This window comes from Schistosoma haematobium, chromosome ZW (assembly GCF_000699445.3).
Source record: "Schistosoma haematobium chromosome ZW, whole genome shotgun sequence".
NCBI lineage: Eukaryota > Metazoa > Platyhelminthes > Trematoda > Strigeidida > Schistosomatidae > Schistosoma > Schistosoma haematobium.
In genome coordinates, this window is record NC_067195.1 from 79,912,256 (window position 1) to 79,930,332 (window position 18,077).

The window sequence follows — 18,077 nt, forward strand, 5'->3', positions numbered from 1 at the left end:
CCCGCATTAGTGCTGTTGTCACATCGCTATTTCTCTCAATATCGTCAGTCTTCCGTTGAAAAAATTTTCAACTAGTTGACTACACAGGAGTCATTCCAACCATGAACGCAAGCGATTTACGCTGGAGTCGATATTTCTTGGTTTCCATTTGGCAGTTTTCAACATGGAGGGCGTCGCCTCATTTTGCTCTTAGTTACATGTAAAGACATCATCAAATCTGTCCTTAGCAATGTGGTTTCGCGGTGAGGGTTAATTACAAATAAGTGATTATTCAGTCAGAAAAATGGTCTCGTTCGGAACATCAGTCTCACAATCTAATTCGCATTACCAGTTGAAATCGATGGTTTGGAAAGTGGTTAGCTTAACACATCAAATATCGATATTTTCAAGCTAGTCGAAGTACTTGGTGCATTCGCGTTCAGCTTACAGTTTGTTGTCCAAATACTAAGTTCAGCCGATGCTTAGTAAGTAGTCCCGGCGTAGTGTGTATTTTTCGAATCCAAGATGGCATAAAGGCTGCTCTATATGACTGATTAGCGATTGCTCAAAAGTTTGGTCACTTCGAGTCCCAGGAATCCTTGTGTTCTATCAAATGGAATAAGACTGTTGCTTATAATTTGTCAGCCATCAAAGATTATATGTAATAACTTACTACGGCATAATATATGCTGAGTTGAACGAAGTAGTTATGTTTCTTTGGTGAACTGTGAACAATTGTAGAGCTTGTTAGTTATCAGTATGTAATGGTTGCATAAGCTTCAGATGTATCGGAAATCCATGTTGAGAAAGTGGTAAATGTTGACCAACAGGAGTTCGTTATTAATAATAAAATAAGCTGTCTGAATAGTTACACTGAACAAGAAAATCAATGTTTTACCAGTTCTAAACGCCTCAAATGTCATATTGGGTGTAAACATTGGTCATTATCTCGAGAATCAAGGATTCAGCGTGTATGGCTTTGTCGATTCTGAACCTACCCAAACTTTAAAAGCATCAAAATGAAAGAGGAGGGCATGTGGCGATGCGTAAATTTACAAAATATTTTGTGCTGAATTCATTAATTTTACTTGACACTACTTGGAGGCGCTCGGCCACATATCCGCATTAGATTACGAGTCGTAACGGCATGTTACACATACCTTGCATCTACTAGTCCCTTTAAATACGATTCTTCTCAACTTTCTGGTGACCTAAATGTATTTTCGGACTCATTTATCTCCGACTTATTATTTAACTGGGTTATCGCCTTGGGTTAAAGTGGTCCGCCAAGTTGAGACAGTTGTGAAGATTCACACCTAACGCAAAGTGAATGTTAGTAATTATGATAGACGCGGCAATCAATGAAAATGTCATGCTCATTGTGTCAAATGTGTTCTTTGGAAGTGTTGGACGCCATGTTCTTGATTATCATGATAGTACAAGCCAGCACAAACAATGTTGTGCCATCCACTTACGTCATTTAGATTAAGTAGGTCTGATGTTATAGCAGAATGGATAAGTTAACTAATGTCGGATTGGATGATAATCCTATAGCACGACGAATCGTGGCAACAGGAACACCTGCACTACCAAAAAGGCATCGGCCAACTGCAAAAGTGTGTGCTGGCCAAAAGCAAACTTGTGGACATGATGAACCTAGGAATTATCTAGAAACTTTAAGGCTCATCGGCATTTGCCTTGGACATGGTCCTTCAATCTGACTGCAATGAATGGCATCCGACTGGTAACTGTAGGTGACCTATTACTAATCCCTATAGCTCTTTTTGTTAGATATCCACGAGCCTACAGATACCCCAGGAAGGGAAGCTGCTTTTTTTAAAAGTCCATCACTTCAGAGAATATAAAAAGTTTTATTACTTAAGGTAACATTCCTTAAGCAGCTTTCATCATTTCTTACGAACTTCATGGGTCTTTGCCCGCGTCTTTCCGTTTGTGAAATGGTACACAACCTGCAAAGACTGGCCTATGACACATTCAGTGGTTTGAATGTCATGCATACGTTCGCTGAAGATAGGTTGATCGTATTTCTGATAAAGATGCGCATATTCAGCATCTAGACCTTGTTTTCAAATGCATCCAGAAACGCGGTATCACCGTAAACATCTAGAAATTTTATATTAGAACCGACCGTCGGGATTTTGTACAACATATTAGTGATGCTAAAGGCGTCCATCCAGTGAAAAGCAAAGTGGCGACCGTCCTGGAATTTTTTATTGGTTTTAATTGATCAGGATGTAAAGAACAAAATTGTCAGACTTTAATTACATAATCGATAGTCATGAAATTCTGCAAGTTACATTTTGGTATACCTGTACCAGATTAAATGCCGTGTACGATACACTGTTTAGAAATCAACGCGTTACGTGAGTATGATACAACTTAAGTATTAACCTGAGTTTGTTTTATTTTCACTCTTGAGAATCTACGCGAATGACAACTATTACTGTTCGACTGAAAAAAAGTAGTTGTACAAACATGAAAAAAGTTAGGAAGTGGATACTTGCTTGTTGTATGCAGTCTTGAAAACAATTTTCAACAGACTTACTTGGTTAATCCATTCAGTAAACTTTGTGCTACAGTCAAGTGGACTACCCGGAATAGCTTGGCTCCCACAAAAACACAATCATCCATCCCAAAACTTGACTTCTAGATTTCTCTACAGCGTTTGGTAGGATTCACCATTCAGATCCTTGTCGGAAAATGAAGATTGTGGGTGACTGATAGAGAGGTTATCGTTGGATGGATACAGACTAGATTCGTTTCCGAATTTAATACAATATTCTGAAAGTGTCATAGGTAGCTTTGTCAACAATATGATCTTAAATTCATTTTTATCCAATGATCCCAAAGCCAATCAAACAAGGAAGTTAAGAGGGGGAGTGTAAGAAGTTACATTAGATTAATGATCAGTGTGTATATAATAAAAAAACTAACGACTAGTAAGAGCTGAGAATCACAGCTTCTTTAAACATGAGGATGCTTGACTGTATGTCGTTAGCTAAGGGTGTGTAGAGTAGAACTGATAAAGACGGAATCAATATCAGAGAACTAAGATGCGAATTATTTTGAGGGTTGATACACAGCATATAATCCTTCACAACATTTATATTGAAGATGCCACAGGTATTCGGAGTTTGACAACGCCTTAACTAGTAACGCCTTCTACTAAGAATCGTACGCACCGAGTGAAATCAAAAGACAGAAGCTAGTAGGTCCGAAGATATATTTGATAGGCTATCAATATATCGAGGATAGACTGATCTAAACTAACTAGCGACCGAAGAGGATGTTGAGCACGACGTTCCCACTTGTGATCTGATGCGGATGCATGACCGAGCGTCTTCAGCTAGGTGAGTCGATTAAAACTAATGTGGTCAGCATCCAATGTCGAAGACTTACAGAGCTATTTATTTTGGGATTTATTCAACGCCTCGATATATTTAGCTGGCTAACGATAAACCAACAGTATAGAATCCTCAAGAACAGAAAGTTGTCACGTTTTCCAGTCAGGGATTGTGTTTCGTGCTCCCGTAAGAATAAAGAATACAAGGAAACCGACAATTAAAGAGTATACACAGCGGTTCATAATTCAAACAATCAACAAAAATTTACTACTGTTAAAACTGCATTTGTGCATTCACCAGTAAACAATATGAAGCTATTGTAGATTGAGGATTATACACGAAATCAGAATCCCATGCTTGAAAGACTTTCAATTCGGTTTACTGACGACCTACCCAGTACCCTAGTTTCTGGAACTTACCTCTTTGAAAATTAGTTTAATATTTAGAGGGCGATTTGTAAGTCTTCATATATCACAGCTACATAACGCAATGATACCCTCCCATTGTGAAGAAAATTCTTCTTCCATTGAGAAGGTCTCAATAACCAACTCGTCGGAGAAACAGTCAGACGCCATCGCGCTTAGACTGTGTATTCACAAACGAAGAATTCCTAGTTGACACTCTCTCAATCCTGGCTCCTCTGGGAAAAAGCGATCATGCAGTCATAGCCTTCAGTTTTGTCAGCACCAATAATTCGCGTTGGAATTTTAAACGGTTGAATGTGCCAGCTCTACACGACTATCTACAACAGGTGGTTTGGGATGTTCACCCTCAAATCGATGTGGACGGTCATTAAGACTTCTTACTGCAAACGCTCTTATGTGCTACAAACCATTCAGTTCCTCAAACGGTTCCCAAAAGCTGCAAGCCACCTACAGTAATCAAGAACCGTACCCTTCGCCTGCTAAGCCGCAAAAGTCACTGTTGGGCGGAATACAAACAAACTGATAACGACGGAGCGTATAGGCAATATAAACATATAAGGAACATATGCACGAAGGCCGTAAGAGAAGACAGGCTTCAGTACCAGACAAAGCTTATGGAAAAATTTGCCTGTAACCCTAGAAGCCTATTCCGTTATGCAGCCTCTCTTCGTCAAGCCAAAACAGGAGTTTCTCAACTGGTAGGTCTTAACGGCCCGACCAACAACGATGGCGACGCCGCTAACCTTCTGGCGGCACATTACTCTCAGACATTTCAACCGGCCGACATCAACTTTACTGACGACAGTTTCATCTGCAATTCCACAGGAATTTCCGAAGTGGACCTAAGCGCTGACTTGGTGTTCCGGAAATTGCAGCACTTAAGACTATATACTTCTTCTGGCCCGGATATGGTTCATCCTGCCATGCTGAGGGAGGCAGCCTCAATCCTGGCAACGCCGCTTAGCGTGATGTTCTCACACTCGCCAAGCCGAGGCAAATTACCGGAAAATTGGAAGTTGGCTCACATCACACCAATTTTCAAAGGTGGTCGACGCAATGAACCTTCTAGTTATCGGCCGATGGCTCTTCTGTCACTACCTTCAAAACTCATGGAGTCCCTGATATGCGACGGTTTAAACGACTATCTACTGTCCTTGAATTTCTTCTCACCCCAATAGCATGGTTTCAAGAAGGGTTACTCTTGTATAACCAACCTGCTGACTGCGGTGGACAGATGGACAAACATCCTCGATCGCAAGGGAAAGGTTGATATCATTTATTTTGATTTCTCAAAAGCTTTTGATAAGGTTAACCACTTGTGTCTTACGAATAAGCTCAAACGACTAGGTATCAAACCACCTCTAATCGATTGGCTTACTTCATACCCAAAGAATCGACACTTTAAGGTTAGGGTTAATTTCACTTTATCTCAGGCTATGGAATGTCCTAGTGAGGTCCCCCAGGGCTCAGTACTAGAACCTCTTTTCTTCTTGATCTACATAAATGAACTTCCACAACATCTGCAACATGTCGCAAACTGCAGTTACAACGTAGGAAACTCTTCTCTAGTAGTATCCCAAGTCGAAAAAGATTTGGGAGTGCTGGTGCCTCATGATTTAAGGTCTTACGCTAACTGTGACAAAAATGCCTTCCGAGCAAACCTTGCACTGGTAACGTTGAAGCGCATTTTTGGACAGTTTGACGGACGAACTTTCCATACAATCTTCAATAGTTTCATCCGTCCCCATTTAGAGTACGGAAACATAGTACTCCACCCTCACTCCAAAAGGACAAGGTCACTTTGGAGCGTATCCAGCGGCGAGCCACGAAATCAGTTCGAGGACTCAAATCTAAACCTTAGGAAGAGCGCCTCCATTCGCTAGACCTCTACCCATTAGAGTATAGGCGTCTTAGAGGTGATCTTCTGATAGCTCATAGCATCCTTAACACTTCTGGACATCCTCTTAAACACCTACTTAAGCTTAGTTCGAATAATAACCTAAGGGGTAACACCCAGAAACTGGAGACACAACATAGCAAGACGGGATGTAGACACAACTTCTACTCCTTAAGAGTTGTCAAAAGCTGGAATTCGCTGCCGGCCGAGCTAGTCCAAGCGACTTCTCAGGAGTCCTTCAAGAGGCAACTTGACCTATTCTTAAGGACCAAGGACAGCATCACATTATGATTTACCAATTTCTTTTCCTTTTTTATTGTTAACATACCTAGGTTCCTGCCTGGAGGATTTGGTGATCCCCTGCTACTAGACACGGAAGCCTGTTAAGCGAAAGCTTCTTCTATTCCGTCCACAACCATTTGAACCATTTGAACCATTTGAAGTTGTTTGTTGATTGTTCCAGATAAAGTTTGAGTTACTGGTTTGACATAGTAACGAAACGGAGGGCATTTGAAAGTAAATGTATGTAGTTTTGTCGTTTTCTCTGTAAATTCTAATATATTATACACTCAAATAGTATATTTACATGTTATCAATTGTTCGGGGTAACAACTTGACTCAGTGAGTAGATTAGCTGATCCAAGAGAAGCTTAACTTGAGTTTGCGCCCAATTTTAATGTACATACCTTAATGTACATAATGTACGTTGTGTACATTACGTGTTTTGAGAGTGTGAAGAGTGACATGTGTGATTATCTGCAGACTTACATTTACTTATCATCTCCTATAGGAGGTCTGTCGACCTATATTAATCCTTGAAGTTTCAGTTTCAGTTTCAGTTTGGGAAGGACAGGAGGCTCGATGGCCTATGTTAGTCCTGGCAATGGTGGTCTCTCAGTTGATCCAACTTTCTTTTGAAAGAGTCGACGGATGGAGCCTCAACCACGTGCTGAGGTAGTGAATTCCACTCGTTGATGATCCGATGGGAAAGTCGATAGTCAGCTGACAAGTAATTTGTTCTCGGCTTGTGAACTTTTTTGGAGTGTCCTCGTAAATTCTCTGTTTTGGAAGACAAGAAAAATGAGGGCATGTTAGGTGCAAATTTATCACTAAGCAATTTGTAGACTGTAATCAAGTCGCCTCTAGTTCTGCGATATGACAACGGGAAAAGGTTCAGCTTGGCCAGTCGAGATTCATACGGAAGCTTCGCTATTCCGGGAACCAGCTTAGTCGCCGTTCTCTGAACCTTTTCCAGAAGCTCACTGTCTTTTTTTAAGCAGGGGCTAGACGCTTGTATGCAGTACTCAAGTTTAGGACGAACGAACACTGTATACAAAGTCAAAAACGTCTTAGCGTCGACGTGACTAAAAGCCCTACGTATTGACCATAACGTTCTAAAACTTTTGGCGGCTATTGCACGGCAGTGTGCAGTAGTCTTTAAGTCTTGACTAACGATAACTCCTAAGTCATTATATGTCTGGACGACAGGTAGCTCAGTGTTATTCATCGTGTATGTATCTGTGCCTTGATGACCGATATGCATCACAACACACTTGGAAGTATTTATCGGCAACTGCCATGTTTGAGACCATTCAGATAACTTCTTCAGGTCATTTTGAAGTTCTAAGCTATCACCCTCACATCGTATCGTTCTCCATATCTTGACATCGTGAGCATATAGCAAGACCGATGATGATAGGATACAAGGAAGGTCATTTACATACAAGAGGAATAGCACTGGCCCCAAAACTGTACCCTGGGGCACTTCACTAAGCACAGTTTCCCAGCTAGATAACTTTGAGTTCACCCGAACTCTTTGTTGACGCCCAACTAAGAAGTCTTTTATCCACATCAATAAATTGCCTCCAATCCCGACTTTTCTTAGCTTATATAACAGCCGGTTGTGCGGAACTTTATCAAAAGCTTTGCTGAAATCAATGAAGGCGACGTCTACAGGTAGCTTTTGGTCCTTAAGAGCACACCAGCTTTCACGAGCCACTAATAAGTTAGTGAGACAAGAATAACCTATTCTGAAGCCGTGCTGCTTCTCCGAGAGGATCCGGTTTTTATCGAGATACTTAAACAGCTCCTTCCGAATAATCTTTTCTAATATTTTAACAACCACACTAGTTAGGCTAACAGGGCGGTAGTTCTCAGGTTTGTGTTTCGTGCCTGTTTTGAAGACAGGACTTACTATGGCATTTTTCCAATCTTTCGGTAAGCGACCCTGCGTAACGGATAGGTTAAAGCATGTACTTAGAGGGCTTGCAACGAAGTTAGATAATTCCTTCAGTAGCCTAGGATGTAATTCATCGGGCCCCGTGGATTTACCTATGTCAAGCTTATTTAGCAGACCAAAGACATCGAGTTCTTTAATGGTCACGCTATCCAGTGTATGTATGGGGGGGATCTGTATACGCTGACGAGAAGGGCGCTTCTATGGTATACACGTTGCTAAAGTAGTTCGAGAACGCTTGAGCCTTACCAAAGTCGTCCTCCACTAATGATGAAGCAGTACTGTCTCCCCATAGAGCAGGAATATTTCCTTTTCTCCTTGTCCTTTGGTTTATATAGGAATACAAGCGTTTAGGACATTCTATGGATTCCTTAACAAGTTTTTCTTCGTACAATTTTCTAGACTTACGGAGGGTCGAGGCACAAGTGTTCCGAGCCTTTCGATACTGAGATTTTGACTCATCAGTCCCCAGTAACCTAAATATATCCCACGTTTTCCTTTTCTTACGGAGAAGGATACGGACCTCCCTACTGAACCATGGTGGTGAGTTTTTCGGCCCCTTTGGTATAGTCCAAGGGATGTGAAGTGTGGTAACTTTTAAGTATGAATTTCGAAATGCGTCCCAGGCCGTTTCAATGGAGGACTCTGGGTCTATTGTCCAATCTATTAACGATGCTGAGTGCATGATGTCTGGTATGTTTGCTTTCCAGACGTTGGGTCTGGACTGGACTGACGCGTCCTCATGACTGGCAGTTATATGGAAGTCGAAAGTTAAAACTGCGTGGTCACTTTTACCTAAGGGTGGCATATAATGGAGGTTCGCAACATCATCCTCATAGTGAGTCAGTATAAGATCTAATAAGGATGATTCAGTGTCCGGATCGTACCTTGTCGCTTCTTTCACATGTTGAACTAGAGCACATGTGATAACACCATCAACTAGTTCCTGCTCGAAAGAATTCTCCGACGATTTAGTTCGCAGATTTTCCCAGTCTACCATAGGTGCATTAAAGTCCCCTAGGATTAGACATCGACCACTTTGGGACCAAGTATTGAGACTGCTTAACAGGATCTCATTTGCCTCACAGCTTGGACTGCGATAGACCAAACCAATCAGCAGCTCTTGTCCCTTGCATTTTAAGCGAAGACTAACTAATTCACACGTCCCACTCTCATGGGATACACTATCGATAATGGTAAATGGGATAGCAGTCCTAATGAATAGAGCTACTCCCCCTCTTTTGTAATACTGTCGTAGTCCAATCTCGTTTATGAATATATCAACAGATGGTGCTGAATATACTTGTTCCGGTAGAGAATTCCAGTAATTCACTACTCGGTGCGAGAAAAAAATTCAGACGTAAACGAGTTGATCTCGGTTTTTGAACTTTCTTCGAATCTCCTCTCAAATGATCAGTCCTAGAAGGAAGTAAAAGATAAAGCATGTTAATACCAAGGTCATCGTTCAGTATACGATAAGCCAATATTAGATAACCCCGTATTCTATGGTAAGATAACGGAAATAAGTTGAGGTGTCTCAGTCTGTTTTCATAGGATAGGCCAGATAGACCTTGTACCATCTTAGTAGCTCGTCGTTGGACTCTTTCTAGCATATCTGCTTCATATTTGAAACAAGGACACGCTGCTTGAATCCCGTATTCTAAATGTGGTCGCACCTAAATCGGGTATAGTAATCTAAACATTCACAAGCTGCCAGCTTTGGGGAAATTTTGGGTTTTTTTCTCATTTCCCCAAAGTTGGGAGCCTGGGTTTCATCATCTAAATACTGGAAAGACCTACGAATTGACCATAATACCTCATAGTCTTTCGCAGCAGCAGCCTTACAGTGACTAGTGGTTCTGAGATCACTGCTTAATATGACTCCTAAATCTTTATAGTTTCTTACTTTGGGTAGCACGAATCCAGATATTGTGTAGTGATACGATTCATCATAGTTATTTAATTGCATCACCACACTATTATTATGATTTACTTCTAGTGACCACCTGTCCAACCATGCCACCAATGAGTTGAGATCGTTCTGTAATACCATTCTATTTGACATGCTGTGTATGGATCTCTAAATCTTTATGTCATCGACGAAGAGTAGAACGGATGATTTAGCTACAGTTGGTAATTTACTTACATAAAGTAAAAAGAGAAGATAACCAAGGATCGTGCCTTGAGGAACTCCACTTTTTACAGGTACCCACGATGAAAGAGCTTCATTTACCCTTATCCTCTGCCTTCTATATGGAAAATGTCTCTTATCCAGTCTATGACCGTATGATGAACTCCAAAACTTTCCAGTTTGAATTTAAGACCAGAATGGGAGACCATATCGAACGCCTTACTTAGATCCATGAAAATCACATCTACAGGAATATTTTGATATTTTGCAGCAGCCCAATCTTCTCTTGAAGTGAAGAAAATTGTCAAACGTGATAAGCCCTTCCGAAAACCGTATTATTCCCCGGATAAAAGACTGTGCATTTCCACATAGTTTATTACAACTATCCGAATGATTTTTCCCATCAGTTTTACAACTGCACTAGTTAAGCTAACGGGTCTATAATTACTAACTAAATCCCAACTCTCAGCCTTATACACTGGACCAATTATAGTGTCTTTCCAGTCTCAGGGCAGTCTGGACCGCCACAAAGATATATCAAATAGTATCGCTAAAGGTTCAGCAACTACATCTGATATGGCTTTCATAATCCTAGGATGAATATCATCAGGTCCACTCGACTTATCAGGTATGAGACACTGAGGTAGTCTTAAGACAGTACCTTTCTTAATAACTACATGGCCCATCAACAAGCCGCCACAATCATAATGAATCGTTGGTCGTTCCTCCTTATTGATAGAAAACACTTTGCTGAAATATTCCTACAAAGCTTCAGCCTTTTCGGTATTGCTTCCTTCTAATATATGATTTTCTTGTGCCAAAAGTGAGAGAATCCCATCACTTCTCTGAGTTCACCTTTTTATATACAAGAACAACCGTTTCGGACTATATTTACAATCCTTAACCAATTGTTTTTCATATTATCGTCTAGTCTTACTTATTAACGCTTTACAGGCATTCATAATCTTACAATAACTGGATCTGTACTGTTCTAAGTCAGTAGAGATGAACGTATTCCAGTGATTTTTCTTACGTCTGAGAAGTGTTTTGACTTGTTTAGTTATCCGTGGTGGACTGTTATTTGGTCTACGTGGTACCAGGTACCATGAGTGATTACCAAGTCCAACAGAGAAAAGCCTTTGTTTGCACCAAAACGTGTGGGTTTGGATACATGCTGCACTAATGCATGCTCCATTATTGTTATCAGGAACCTACTATCAAAGGGGTTTATAGATCCTTCCGTGGTCATCTCAGTCCAACTAATATCAGGTGTATTAAAGTTTCCTATTATCAGTCATTTGTCATTTGCACTCCATAGCTGAATCTGCTCTAAAATAAAGTCATCAGCAAAGTAGATTGGGCTGCGATAGATGACAGTAAGTATAGATGTACAACCTCCGATAGTGAGCTCACAGCTAATGACTTCACACGTTCCACTTTCATGGGATTCGCAAACAGAGGAGCGGATATTTATATTATTGGCTATGTAGAGAATAACGCCACCTACTTTCCTACATCTATGTCTATCACTTCTTAGGTAGTGATATCCGGATGATTCTGGAGTAATGTCGAAGTCATGGACTAACCAAGCTTCAATCAAAGCTACGATGAATGACCTTAATTTTTCCACTAATGCTACTGGTTCTTAGGATTAATTTCTTAGACTATGAGCGTTTGCATATAAAAATCCTAGGGAGAGCGGCCTATCCACACAGTCCCTGGTGGCATTCGCTTCCAAGGCCTGACTGTTCGAAAACCCACTGATCAGAGATTTTCCTCACCGTTTTGTCGACGGGTTTCTAGTTCAGCTAGTGCCGTCTTCCTCTTTATTCTATCTTTAACAGACATATCAGGTCTTATTCGAATGTCGGTATTGTCGTGACCACGGGCACTACTTAACAGAAGATCACTTTGCTTCTCCGACCGTAGTATTACCTTAAGGAGTCTATATGGTCGGGGTTCAACACTATCGTCGGTCCTCTTACTTAACCTAATCAATTTTTTGACCTGAACCCCTTTAGAGTTATCTGGTAATATGCTACGGATGTGCTCTCCGAGTTTCTTCAAATCATGTGCGTGTCTGATTTTGGGATCAGGATCGTTTGACTCTAGGAAATTACTCACAATAATATATTGTCATAACAATAGATTTAAAAAACCCTGTTGGGATTCAATAAACTCTGGGGAAAACAACAAAATTTACTAAAAAAAATCCTCAAAATTTCCCCACAATAAGAAGAGTGGGGTGGCACCTCAATTCTTAATAAAGCATACTGATCCTCTATTTAATTTTGTGTATGATACTTCAATTAGTCTCACTTAGATCGTTGATTTCAAATATAAAGCACGAAATGTAACAGTAAGATTATATTTCATGGAAACCTAGTTTCCCTATATTGGCAAAACTTTGGGGAATTTTAGGTAAATTTTGGGATTTTCCACAAAGTCGTGAAATGTTTGGTAGTTTTCCCCAAACTTTGGGGAGAAACCCCTAAGTATTATAAAATTCTGGGGAAATATTGGGGAAAACCGAAAATTTCCCCAAAACCGTAAATATGTTCACGAAAATAAGGAGATTGGGAACCTATGTATCGGCAAGACAACAGAAGGTGCAAATAAATGAACCGATGGGGATTGTGGACCTGAGGCAGTATAGTTTAATGCAACTCAGCTTGTTGTATAAAATAAATAATGTATAAGAAATGAAAGCACATAAAGACGGAGTACTAATATCTATACAAAAAATATACTATATATACGAGTGAATAGTTACGCTCGTGAAATAAGTACTATAATCAACATAGTTGACAATGGTATATTTAATATTCGGGTTTTCCTTGTTTATATATGAATGTCTCAGAAAGGAAATACTAGGAAAAGACTCTCCACACACTTCTCACTGCGTGGTCGAAGACTGGAACCCCTTACTAAAACAAGTGGTGAACACTTTCAAAAGGAAACTGGGTCTCCACAAGAAAGCACACTTCAAGGACTGGTCTATTTGAACCGGATAACTATCCATATTACTGAGGACTGGTTATAAGAGTAGGTAAACATTGGTACTCAGAGTAGTGTCTTTCAGATATAGCATATAAAATTAGTTTATGGTATACAGGTATGTCGTCACTATCGCTTTCAGCAGTGTACTCCACAGGTTATAGACTCTAGTTCTACAAATATACTCATGTGTTTTGTGAGTGCGATTTCGTGCTTTACCGTAAGTCGATATCCTCCAAAGTTTAATTTTGTATTAAATCATATAAGTGATATGTCACGGTGAAGAGTATTATGAAGGATATTACTCTTCATGATCATACTCTTCCTTATCTATCTGATCTGTTTATGAAAACGAAAGAATGTTGACTTATAATTTAAATTTAGTACAGCTGAAAGTATATTTAGGATACAAAAATTTAAAATGAGAACAAATTTTTGTCTCTGGTCAACGGATCCTAAGTGCTTTGTGTAGACAGGTGTTGATAAACACCTGGGGATAAACACCGATATCTTCTGGATGATGGCTTTCGTAGTTCTTCAGGTTTCCGCCCCATACAGTATATATATATATATATATATATATATATATATATATATATATCAAACCTCATAGCAAAAAACTGTATGGACGATTTTCTTGCACAAACCAATCTACCTGTAATCTGTGAATCTAATATGTAACATGTAAACCCTATTTTTTTCAAACAATCATTATTGTGAAAATTATATTTGAAATATTCTCAGCGATTGAAATTCAACTAATTCCAACTTTTTGTCCAGATAACTTGTCTGATTATTACCCTGAAGAAGTCCAGACAAGTCAGCTGGACGAAACGTTGGAATTAGTTAAATTTCAATCACTGAGAATATTTCAAATATAATTTTCACATATAATGACTTCTCTTTGTTCGACGCTCAATTACTGTCAAACTATTCGTTCTAATCTTGACGAATATTCGTATAAATCATTATTGTTGTTGTTTGTAAATCACAAGCAACTGTAATTTTTCTATTTGTCTGATTGAAAAATCTTGAAATTTTCTGAGAAACAGTTTTTTTCCAATAAAATAATCCCAAGTGATATCAATTTGAATCTGTAATCAAAAGTTGTTTCGAATTAAATTTTGTTATTTTTATTGTTACTATATGCCCAAATTATATTTTTTCAAATCTTCATTTGATTTCATTTAGATGGAAATGACCTCTAACGATGATTTAAAGAATTATTTGAGAACAGCCCTAAATGATGATGGATTTTTAGGTGAAATTAAAGCTGATATATTGAAGAAGATTTTTAAAAAAATAAAGAATCAATCACCTGAATTGAAAACATCTCCTGCTTCAGATATACATTCAAATATCAAATTACTAATTAATGAATTAATAATTGAATATTTAAACTTTGAAAAGTAATGTCAAAAATACTGCCTATATATATTCTTTTTAGTTTTGTGTTCTCTTAACTCTCTTATCATAAATATTTAGGCATATTCTTATAAAATATCGTCAGCACAAACTCTGAGGCGTGTGAACACAGTCCTATTACATCTGACAACTTTTATAGATTTTGATCTGAGTTGAACATTTTATGGATACATAATAATTTTGATTCCTTAATATATTTACTTAGTCAGTTGGCCAGTGGCTATATGTTCTGAAATCTGTTTGATTGGGATTTGATGGTTGATTGTGTAAACAAGTTGTAACTTTGTTTATTCAATTGGTCATCAAATCACCAGTGCCAAAATTTGATAAATAGATATCGTGTGTGTTTTTGTTGCTTTATGATGTATTATTGGTGATACTACGTTCATAATGTCCACACATATTTATCTCAATAGTTGAAATCATGAGTCAATTGAAGCTAGACAACCATGGAAAACCTGGAAGCACTGGACTGCCGTTTCACTCTAGTATGGGACTCCTCAGCAGTGCGCATCCACGATTCCATCCCCGTGAGATTCGAACCCAGGACCTACCAGTCTCGCGCGCGAGCTCTTAACCTCTAGATTCAACGGTGTTAATGTCTAACTCCAACCAATCGACGAAGTTGCGCCACCGTACATCACTGTCTTCAGTGAGTTGATATCTCACAACAGACCTGGTTGAAATCCACCTTTGTCTGATAATTCACTAAAAGTGTATATATCTTTTTGTGTAGAAAGGAATAGAGTAGCTTAGTGGTTGTAAATCATTGGATTTTCAATCGAGTAACATTACTAATCTTCACATAGAAAGTTGATTCACCTTAATTGATAGGAATCAACTTGTACTAAAGACTGTAACATTGTAACATTAGTCACTAGTCAATGATCCATCAGTATAAAAATCACAATCCTACAGCACGTCAGTTGTAGGCATGAATAGTTCAGTGGTAATTTCTCTGACTATCAAACTGAATGATATGGGCTCGAATTTCATGTAAAGTGTTAATTCAATAGGAAATGAACAATGTTTTTTTATGATTAACTAGCTAGCACAAAGCCTAAGAGTCTAGGGTATCCAACCATCTATCACAAATCAATTTACATACAAAAAACATCAAGTAAATGAAGTCAATATATCAAATATTTACTTTTCTTTTGAATATGAAAAAAAAACATTTTTCACCGTCTAAATACCATTATCAGTTTAGGGGTTGTGGAGATTGTTAAGTTTTTGATTGAGATCATGAACCGATTGATGTTAGATCACCATTGAAAATCTGGAAGCACTGGACGGCCATTTCGTCCTATTGTGGGACTCCTCAGCAGTGCGCATCCACGATCCGGCTTGTGGGAGTCCCACAATAGGTCGAAACGGCCGTCCAGTGCTTTCAGGTTTTCAATGGTGGTCTAACATTAATCGGTTCATGATCTCAATTAAATACCATTATTACATACAAACAAAATATATATAATACTGTTTATATATTTATTATTTTCTTAATTTCTCTCAATTTTTTTTCAGTTTATCATTTACAGAATCTGTTTTCCGTCAGGAGTCCAGTCATGGTAATTTACATAATTTACCTAGGCAATTTCTATGTCAAACATTACAAATTAAGCCAACTGTAAATATTAAATCGTTAATTCTTAATAATAATAATAATAATGGCGAAAACCCATTAAATAATCAAAAATCTTCTACAGAATTAATTGAACAACCAATCCCTTTATTATTCTATATTGTACATTATCTTATGGTAAATGGTTTAGATAGAGTACATAACCATGAGTTATGTAATAAAGATTTTTCAAGTCAAGAGCAAAAATCAATCACTAATGGTCGGTCTATAAATAATCGAAATAATGAAGATGATTACAATCACACTTCTCTCCAAACTACACAAAAGCACTTTCATCCAGAACATATTTTAATTCATAAACCAACTGGTAATACAAATTGGATTAATTCTGAATCTGATTTGTATTAATCTTTTATGCAATCGGAATAAACTTCTAATACTGTATATATTTACTTGTTTCTTTAATACTATTGTTGTCATTTATTTAATATCTTACTATCCTGTTAACAGAGCTGTCCACTCTCTCCATTCTTGTTTAATTTTCATCGTTGATATACTTTTAGAGATAACACTTTCTTCATCAAAATATCCAGGGGTTGAAATTTTACCGCGAGATTCACTTGTTGACTTAGAATATGCCGATGACATAGTTATATTTGATGAAGACGCTGACAAAATGCAGAGTCTTCTGACCATTCTAAGCAACAATGCAAGCATGTTCGGGATGCGATTCTCCCCCTCGAAATGCAAAATGTTGCTTCAGGATTGGGTTACATTGACACCCGAACTAATGATAGGGAGTGAAGTAATTGAGCGTGTCGATCGCTTCACTTATCTTGGAAGTCTCATCAGCCCTTGTGGTCTGGTGTGTAACGAAATCTCAGCACGGATACAGAAGGCTCGACTAGCTTTTGCCAACTTGCGTCATTCATGGCGTAGGCGAGATATCCGTCTATCAACCAAAGGACATGTTTACTGCGCAGCAGTTCGTTCCGTCCTACTTTATGGCAGTGAAACATGGCCGGTAAGAGTAGAGGATATTCATAGGTTACTAGTATTTGATCATAGGTTTCTTCGAAACATTGCTCGTATATCATGGGACCATCGAGTAAGTAACGCAGTTGTTAGGAAACGGATACTAGGTAAAAATGGCAAATCAAATGATGAAGTAGTGAAACTTCATCAGTTGAGATGGCTGAGACATGTGTTACGTATGCCCGACCACCGACTGCCTCGATGTGCGATGTTCAGTGGTATAAGAGAAGGTTGAAAGAAAGGTAGTGGCGGCCAGACCAAAACATGGCACAAGTCCATGAAGTCACTGACAAGTGAACTGAGTCATATTGGTAGGTGTAGACTACCTGGTTGGGGACCGCGAGATGATAGCAACCGATGGTCAGAGACCCTGAATGACATGGCTCAAAATGGTTTGCAATGGCGCAGGTGAATCCACTCTTTGTGTTCTCCAAAATTCTAATCTTCTGAATTCTTCATGTCCTTTATTTTTTTCCAAACTTAATTCACTAAATCATACTCCTTGGATAACATCTTCAAACACTAATCTTTCGGATTACTGCTTATACTCTTACTACCACTACGAAATTTGAATCGATAACTGCATCTCTGTGCTAAGGTGGTGTGGCAACTCGAACTGATGTACGTACGTACAAAGTTCCATGTTGTTACTGACTGACTACTTCACTGTTAATTTCTATAACTAAAGTTGGAACGATTTTAATTGGTAGTCCTTTCGCACAAGTAAATGATATGACAATAAAATTCAACTGGAAAGCATGGGACATCCGTTTCGTCTGAGTATGAAGCTCATCAATTTCGCGCATCGAACTCAACAATCTCTACCAACCAATTACAATAATAATAGTCATGTGCTCACCAATGATTAATTTCGTTAGTTAATCCCCATATTTTTAGTAAAAAGTCATCACTCGTGGGGTTCAGTCATATCGAGCGTTAAATATTGATGTAAGAAACAGTTTGCCCACACATATAATTTCTAAGAAATTCGCCAAATTATCTTTT

General features: G+C 38.7%; 1 protein-coding gene across 1 annotated transcript; it reads left to right on the plus strand.

Annotated features, from left to right (window-relative positions):
- Positions 1–6,039: 6,039 nt before the first annotated feature.
- CEP20 (Centrosomal protein 20) lies at positions 6,040–16,600 on the plus strand. Its single transcript, XM_035732173.2, has 3 exons — positions 6,040–6,188; positions 14,222–14,439; positions 15,980–16,600. Exons 2-3 carry the CDS (start codon positions 14,222–14,224, stop codon positions 16,443–16,445), a joined length of 684 nt encoding a protein of 227 aa, XP_035588429.1. The 5' UTR covers positions 6,040–6,188; the 3' UTR covers positions 16,446–16,600.
- The last annotated feature ends 1,477 nt before the right edge of the window (positions 16,601–18,077 follow it).

Bases quoted from the DNA above. Each gene is read 5' to 3' on its own strand.
- CEP20 (XM_035732173.2), top strand. From the start codon at position 14,222: ATGGAAATGACCTCTAACGATGATTTAAAGAATTATTTGAGAACAGCC. The intron at 14,440-15,979 runs GTAATGTCAAAA...ATTTTTTTTCAG, and splicing joins GAATATTTAAACTTTGAAAA to TTTATCATTTACAGAATCTG.